Source organism: Elephantulus edwardii, unplaced genomic scaffold, assembly GCF_000299155.1.
Source record: "Elephantulus edwardii isolate Elephantulus edwardi_28Jun2011 unplaced genomic scaffold, EleEdw1.0 scaffold00067, whole genome shotgun sequence".
In the NCBI taxonomy this organism is placed as follows: Eukaryota; Metazoa; Chordata; class Mammalia; order Macroscelidea; family Macroscelididae; genus Elephantulus; species Elephantulus edwardii.
In genome coordinates, this window is record NW_006399817.1 from 575132 (window position 1) to 584132 (window position 9001).

The 9001-nt window shown below is 37.9% G+C and overlaps 1 protein-coding gene across 1 annotated transcript in view; it reads right to left on the minus strand.

Moving 5' to 3' along the window:
- Positions 1-9001, minus strand: part of LOC102872968 (NKG2-D type II integral membrane protein-like) — a 59796-nt gene that overhangs the window by 45806 nt on the left and 4989 nt on the right. The window contains exons 2-3 of the mRNA XM_006888453.1: positions 265-357; positions 21-56 (exon numbers count right to left, since the gene is read on the minus strand). Of these exons, the coding sequence (XP_006888515.1) occupies positions 21-56; positions 265-357 (129 nt within the window). The remainder of the gene's footprint in view (positions 1-20; positions 57-264; positions 358-9001) is intronic.

Sequence of the window (9001 nt, forward strand, 5' to 3'; positions counted from 1 at the left end):
ATTTTAAAAAATCAACTTACCTTTTGAAGAAATAGGAGATTCATGGTTGAATAATGCTGTTAAAATGATGATAATTTTAAAAAATGTGTTATTCTAAACAAAGATAACTCAAAAGTTTAATAATAACCAAAAAATATAGCAAGAATATATATTCAAATGCTAGTTTATGATTCTGTGCCTCTGAGGATTATGAAAAGTTATTTTATTTATTACAACTTTTAAATCAATAGAACAACATCTATCTATTTTTCAGCTATCACTTACAGTTTATAAATATGATACTCCATATCATCACCATGACAATGAATCGGATCCCCATAGCTACAGCAATGAAACGAGTAAGGAAATGTGTAGATGCTGTGAAGAAAGAAAAAAAAAGAGAGTTTAGAAAAAGCATAAGGATTCAGTAATTTTTTTACTTGGACATTTTTGTGTTTAAGATAAAATTCAGGATAATTTTTAGGAGGGGTAAATACTACTTTTTAAAAAATTCTATTTTCCCAAGAAAAAGTAAGATACAAACTTTGTAAATAAATTTAAAAATAAAGAAAGAAGACTATATATGAACAAAAAAAAATCTCCTAGGTTTTTCCCTCCAGATTTCAGATAGGAAGTCATGGGTGTGAATTCATCAGACATTCGCCAAAGATGTAATGATCAACTTTTCTAAAGATCTAAATCCCACAAGTGTTATAGGGAATCTCTGTTCTACAAGGAATCTCTGTGAGGTGAATTTAATATCAGTGACTGAGTTCTTTTTCATGTCCTCTAGTTGCTCTGAGAATAAATAAAAATTGTCACTTTAAGCCTTGAAGGTATAACAATGAATTTAGAAGAAAGTTCCTCTTAATATCTTTTAAGTTTATAGCCAATTGAATATACAGTCAATTCTGAAAATTAATATTTCACTTAAGAAAATGACCTAGTGATCTTTGCCTCTCATAATATAAAAAGCTGTCACATTTTTACAAATAACTAGTTATACTGATTCACTTTGATATGAACAGTATGGCCAAAATCTAATTAATGATAGTGTTTACTCAAATGAGTATTTAAATTACTTCTTTTTCAGGTTTTAGAAATAATGATACATGTATGATATGCATATTCATCATAATGCATATTTTTGATAGGATAGGCAATCATCTCCTGTGTCATTTACTGTCTCTCAAAACCCGCCAGAAAGTCAGCTATGAGTTGATTCTGATTCTATGGTACACAACAACAACATAGAAAATATGTCCTGTGTGTAAATAAATGCACGTGTATTTAAGTCTTTTATAACATTTGAAATTTCAGTTAAAACTGGATTTGCCAATTTCCATTCCAGATAAAATTGAATATTGCCTTTCTATCTCATTGAAGAACAGACTTGGTATCCATATTGGGATTTCCTAGAACTTGTAGATTGCCTTTGATAGAGGTGTCATTTTCCTGATACTGAATCTTTCTATATGTGAGCTTGGTTATATTCTTCCATTTCTACAGATCCCTTTTTGTTTCTTGTAATCATGTCCTATAATCTCCCGTGTACAGGTCTTTTATGTCTTTAGTTATATATATTTCCAAGTATTTAATTTCATATATGTTGTTGTTTTGTTATGTGCCGTCGAGTCGCTTGCAACTCATAGCAACCCTATGTACAACAGCCCTAAACTCCGCTCTGTCCTGTGCCAATCGCACTGTCTCTGACACTCCCATCCCAATTATCCCAGTCACTGAATCAATCCACCTCATAGAGGGCCTTCCTCTCCTGCGCTGTCCCTCCACCCTCCCAAGCATGATGTCCCTCTCCAAGGACCGGTCTCCCCTCACAACATGTCCAAAGTATGTTAGACGGAGCCTCAGAATACTTGCCTCCAAGGAGCCACCCGGTTTAACCCTCTCCAGGACAAATCTGTTTGTTTTCCTAGCAGTCCATGCTATTCTCAATGCTCTTCTCCAGCACCACAGCTCAAAGGCATCAATTCTCCTTCTATCCTCCTTGGTCATTGTCCAACTCTCTGATGCATAACAAGTGATTGCGAAGACCATGGCCTGTATCAGACGCACCTTAGTCTCCAGAGAGACACCATTGCTCTTCAGTACTTTGGAGAGGTACCTAACAGCAGACTTTCCCCATGGCAATGCGCCTTTTAATTTCCTGGCTGCTGGAGCCAAGACTGTTGACTACAGAGCCAAGCAAACTAAAGCTGTATACAACCTCAATCTCTTCACCATCCATTCTGATGCTGCCAATTGGTCCAGTGGTGAGAATCTTTGTCTTCTTGACATTGAGCCTCAATCCGTATGGTAGGCTGCAGTCCTTGACACACTGCAGCAGGTGCTTCAGGTCCTCCTCAGTTTCAGCAAGCAGGGTTGTGTCATCCACATAACGCAGGTTGTTGATAAATCGTCCACCAATCTTGACCCCACATTTCTCCTCATAGAGCCCAGCCTCCCGGATAATCTGTTCTGCATATAGGTTGAAAAGGTATGGAGATAGGATGCATCCCTGGTGTACGCCCTTCCCAATTTTGAACCATGCAGTGTTCCCTTGCTCTGTTCTGACAACTGCCTCCTGGTCCAAGTATAAGTTTCGCATTAGAACGATCAAGTGTTCTGGGATTCCCATTCTTCTCAGAGTCAGCCATAGTTTGTTATGATTTACACAGCCACATGCCTTTGCATAGTCATTCTCTTTGTCACTGTAGACAAATCCAACTGACATTTTATATGTTGATTTGTACTCTGCTCTTTTGCTGAATTGATCCAAGATGTCCAATAGTTTTCTTACTGAATATTTAGGTTCTTGTAGTATACAATCATATTATCTGCATATATAAATAATTTTACCTTCTCTTTGAATTTTGTGCGCCTCTTATTTCCTTGTCTTGCCTTGTTGCTCTTGGTAATACTTTCAATACTGTACTGAATAGACAAAGTGATAGTAGGCATCCTTGCCTGGTTCCTGTTCTCAAAAGGAATGCTTTTTCTCTTTCCATTGAAAACTATGTTGGCTCTTGGTTTGTCATATCTACTTTTCACTATGTCTGTGTTTCATTAACTATGAAAAAGCATTTGCTTGTGTGGATCACAACAAACTGGAGCTGACTTTTAGAAGAATGGGAATCCCAATTCATGGTTCAAAATTGGGAAAGGCATAAACCAGGAATGTGTCTTGTCTCCACACCTTTTCAATCTATATGCAGAACTGATTATCCAGGAGGCTGGGATATATGAGGAGAAAGGTGGCATCAGCATTGGAGGTAGGCGCATCAGTAATCTGCATTATGCAGATGACACAACCATACTGAAACTGAGAAGGACCAGAAGGACTGTTGAAGAAGGTCAAGAACTGCAGCCTTCAGTATGGATTGAAGTTCAACATCAAGGAAACAAAGATTTTCACCACTGGACCAATTGGTAACATCATGATAGATGGTGAAGAAATTGGGATTGTTAACAGCTTTAATTTGCTTGAATGACAAATTACATTGGGAAAGTCTGCTGTTAGAGACCTTTCCAGAGTACTGAAGAGCAATGAGAGACTAAGGTGTGCCTGTCTTTGCAATTACTTGCTATGCATCAGCAAGTTGGGCAATACTTAGGAATGATAGAAGGAGAATTGATGCTTTTGAGCTGTGGTGTTGGAGAAGAATGTTGAATATATTGTGGACAGCTAGGAGAACAAGCAAGTTCATCCTAAAGAGGGGGAAGCCAGGCTGCTCCTTGGAGGCAGAGATTCTGAAACTTCATCTGACATACTTTGTAATGTTGCAAGACAAGACCAGCCCTTGGAGAGGGCCATTATTCTTGGGGGGGAGGGGGTGCAGGGACCATGCAATAGAGGAAGACCCTCAATAAAATGGATTAATTCAGTGACTGGGGCAATGGGGGTTAGGTGTGTCAGAAACAACAAGATTGGCATAGGATACAGCAGGGTTTAGGGCTGTTGTACAAAAACAACTTTTCACTATGTTCAGGAAATTACCCTCTATTCCAATTTTGTTGAGTGTTTAATCAGGAAAGGCTGTTCAATTTTGTCAAAGACCATTACTGCATCAAATGATAAAAGCATGTGGTTCTTGTTCCTTGCTTTGCAAACTACTGCTGAAGATAATTAAAAAAAAGGACAACAACATATAGATAAGGAACTTCCAGAAGCTCAAGAAGAATTTAGAAGAGGCTGTGGCACCAGGTATATCATTGCTGATGTCAGATGGATCTTGCTTGAAAGCAAAGAGTACCAAAAGGATTCCTTTTTTGTTTTTACTGAATATACAAAGTATTTAACTGTTTGAATCATAAAAAATTATGGATAACATTGAAATGAATTGGAATCCCAGAATCTTTAATTGTGGTCATGCAAAACATATATCTAGGCCAAAGGGCTGTTGTTGTGCAGGCAGAACAAAGGAACACTTTCTAAAAAACATGCCTCTGGAAAATCTATAAACTTTGATAAATTTCAAGAGTTGTAGAGGGGCTTCAGGCTTTTGTTCATAGGGTCAATATGAGTTGTGCTCGACTTGAAGGCAATCAACAACAACAACAACAACAATATAAGGTTTAAAATTAAGGAAGGTATGTGTTAAGGTTATATTTTTCCTCCATATCTGTACAGTCTGTATGCTGAGCAAGTTATTGGAAAAGCTAGACTCTATGAAGAAGTTTGTGGCATTAAAGATGTGAGGAAGATTCAACAATAACCTACTTTATTAAGATGACACAACCCTGTTTGCTGAAAGTGAGGAACACTTGCTGCAGAAAATCAAGTTCTGAAGCTTTCTATATGAATTGTATCTGAACTTCAAGAAAACAAAAATCCTTGCCACTGGACCAATAGGCATCCTTATGGTAGACAGAAAAATTATTAAAACTGGGAAAGAAACTCATCTTACTTGAGTCCACAAACAATACATTTGATACTACCTGTCAGGAGAGTAGGCGCTATCTTGCACTGGGAAAGTAGACAGTCAAGGATTTCTTCAAATTATTGAACAGCAATGATGTTAGTTTGAGGACTAATATGTGGATAATTCAGGACATAGTGCTTTCAATTAATTTTTTATGCATATGAGAACTGAACAATAACTAAGGATGATTACAGAAGAAGAATTGATGCCCTGAACTGTGATGTTGGAGAAGAATGCTTGATATCCCATGGACTGCCAAAAGAAAAAAAAATGTATTAGAGAATGTGAAGCCAGAGAACTCCTTGGAAGGAAAGATGATAAAGCTTTGTCTCACATTTTTAAAGCATGTTGCTAAAAGAAGTTATTCTTTGGATAGGTTCATCATATTTGAAAAATGTAGAGGGACAGTGAAAGAGAGGAATATCGTAAACCAGGTGGGTCAGGGATTGTGAGGATGGCCTAAGATGGGTCAGGGTTCAGATCTTTTGTTCATAGGGTCATTATAAGTTGTACTTAACTAATGTTATGTTAGTTATACTAAAAACAGCAACAACTACTTTTTCTGGAATTATTTCTTTTTCTAAGGATTGGCACCTCTGACAACATGTGTACAATATGTAAGATAATGTTTCACCATCTTGTGTAAGAATGCACTTGCTTCAAGAAAAATTTATTTTGGCAGTTTGTAGTACAGGCAATATTCTTCAGCAAACCCACAATTCTAAAGCCTCATTTCTTCTTTGGTCTTCCTCATTCACTGAAAAACTTTAGCACGCATAGGAAGAAAATGAAAATATCATGCCTTGAATCAGGTGCATCTTAGTCTTTAAATTGATACTCATGCACTTTAGCACTTTAAAGAGGCCTTTGTTTGATAGCAGCTTTGTCCAATAAAATAAAAATGTCTTGATTTTTCTAATATTATTTACTAAATAAATTAATGCACTGTCACTGATATGAAGTATTATCAATAGCCTATATTACATGTCCACATGCATTAACATTTATTCCTAGATTCTCTCGTTTGTTTTTTCAATTTGTGAAATTTCTCTTTAGTTTAATATTTAATACTGCCTTTATTACTACCCTAAATTAATTTTTCAACTTTTTTATTATACTTCTTTAGTTTTCTTTTAGAAATATATACACATATATATTTAACACATTTTCTAATATCACATTTTCATTAATTTTTTCAGTTGGAAAGTCTACTTTTATCCACATGTTGACTTTCCTTGTTTTCAATAATTGTCATACTATTATTTTCAATTTTTTCCAAGTTTAAAATTATATACTCTATTAATAATGCTAGTTTTATCTTTTTTCTAGTTTCATTAATATTTTTCCTTTCCTTTATTGATTTTTTCCTTAGCCAGTACCAGCAAAATAATAAAAGCATTAATTTTAACAAAAGCGATAGTGAAAATTTTTGCCATTTTCAAACTAATGAAAACGTGCTGATAATTGGTGAACAATCATAATTATACCTTTTCAATATATATTTGCACACATATAACTCATTTTGTGTAGGATAAAATAGAATTGCCTTAGCAGTGATGGTGGAGTGACAAGGGCAATCTGATGTGCCGCTGTGACTTGGCCGCTTAACATCTGTGAATGGACAGGCAGCCTCAAACTCCCAGAGACATCCAAGCCCTGTCCCTCCACCCCCACACCCCCCCAAAAACCCTGGTGGTGGTGCCACAGCCCTGCACCCCCGGCAGCAATGCCCTAGGGCCACTAGAGAGTCCTTCAGGCAGCACAGAGACTGACCAACGCCATGGACAGTTGGATTTTGAATCAGAACTTTTGTTGGAGTGATTAATTTTGGAGCTACAGGAACACAAAGCCACGCCTTGGATCCAGCCATTGCCCAAAGCCACCAATCGAGCTGCAATGGAACTGATCTGGCAGGAGAAAGACCTGTAGAATTTTTACTGGGTTTTCTTGGGCGTTGCCGATCACCTGCTAGAGTACCCAAGGGTGAGCCCACTGGTAGGAATTTGGCTGAGCTCTCTTGGGTCATGCCAGCTGCCCAGGAATGAGTGGGCCAGTGGTAATTTGTCTAAACTTTTGTTGACACTGCAGACCAGCCAGAGATGAGTGGATCAGTGGGAAATTGACTTTGACTTCTTGGGTCCTGTTGGACCCAGGACTCCGCTTGAGAAGGGGCTGCAGCACGAGGGCACCTGTGTAAGTGCCACTGGGCAGGGACCACTGAGTGAAAACCACTGGGTGGGAAATGGAGAATTGGAATTTAAATATGGACCCCAATCATGAGCACACTCAGACAGCTAAAGTATGCATGAGGTCACCCAAGTGGTTGACCTGCCATTGTGATCACCCCACCCCATTTGGCTCCACACCTGAGCCTATAAATCTGATCAATCAACTTTCCTTTAATCCAGAGCAACTTGACCTGTCTTACCTACTAGATGCTGCTCTCACAGGCTCTGAATGGACATTTCCCTGGAGTCAGAAGTTGAGAGAAAAACACAAGTGGGGTAGCTGTCCAACTGATCTCTAGAGCATTGTCTTCAGATCAAGAACATATCAGTATCTCAAAGAAAGCAAGTTATTCCACACACTACACAAGCACAAAACAACATGTCACCCCCAAAAGATAACACAGAATCCTGAATGGATTTCCTGAAGCCAGATAGTCTGATGGAACTTTCTGACACAGAATTTAAAAGAACAAGAATTGAATCTTTTCAATGGATGAAAGAAAAACCTGAAGAATTACAGGACACTACAAGCAAAAATCAGGAGGAGCTCAAAGAAACAATCCAAAACAACGTAGAGAAAACAAATGAGGCATTAGCGGCACTGGAAAAACAAGAAACCTCTATCCAAAATATGATGTCCAATGTTTCAGATGCTGTCAACATGATGGAGAGACACATGAGCAGAGTTGAAGAGATGGAACACAGAACTAGTGAAAGTGAAGACAGAATTGCCAACACTAATCTGCTAGAGCAAAAAGCAGACTCAAAAAAGAAGGAAAAAGAAGAAAACCTAAGAATAATGTGGGACACCATCAAGAGAAATAACATTAGCATCATTGGAATCCTAGAATAGGAAGAAGCAAGAAAAAGCACCAAAAAAGTTGTGGAAGAATCACTAGAGGAAAATTTCCCAGGCATAATGAAGAATGAGAGAATATATGTCCAAGAAGCTCAGCGAACACCATATAGAACAGATCCCAAAAGAAAAACACCAAGGCATATCTTAGTTAAATTTGCCAGAACCAAAGATAAGGAGAGAATCCTGAACGCATCAAGGGAGGAACAAAGGGTAACCTATAAGGGAGAGCAAATAAGATTAAGTGCTGATTCTCAGCAGAAACCATGCAAGCAAGAAGAAAATGGAAGGGCATATATCAAACACTCAAAGAACACAACAGTCAACCAAGAATATTGTACCAAGAAAAATTATCCATCAAACATTAAGGAAAGATCAAGATATTCTCAGGAAAATAGAACCTATGAGAGTTTGTAAAAACAAAACCAGCATTGCAGGAGAGACTCAGAGATGTCCTTCTTACAGAGGTAACACAGCAGCATGCTGTTGTTGTTGTTGTTATGAACTAAGAAAAACAATACCCTTCACAAAAGCTAATAACAAGATTAAATGTTTGGGAGTAAATCTAACCAAAAGCACAAAGGATCTATTAAAAGAAAATTACAAAACATTACTGAGGCTTAATGTCAAGAAGACAAAGATTCTCACCACGGGATCTACTGGTAACATCAGGATGGATGGTGAAAAGATTGAGACTGTTCACAGCTTCAGTTTGGTTTGCTCCACGGTCAACACTCTTGGAACCAGCAGCCAGGAAATAAAAAAATGTATTGCGATGGGAAAGTCTGCTATTAGGGATCTCTCTAAAATACTCAAGAGCAACGGTGTCTCTCTGGAGACTAAGGTGCGCCTGAGACAGGCCATGGTCTTTGCAATCACTTGTTATGCATCAGAAGGTAGTCACTTGTTATGCATCAGAAGGTAGGACAATGACTAGGGAGGATAGAAGGAGAATTGATGCCTTTGAGCTGTGGTGCTGGAGAAGAGTATTGAATGTACCATGGACTGCCAAGAAAATA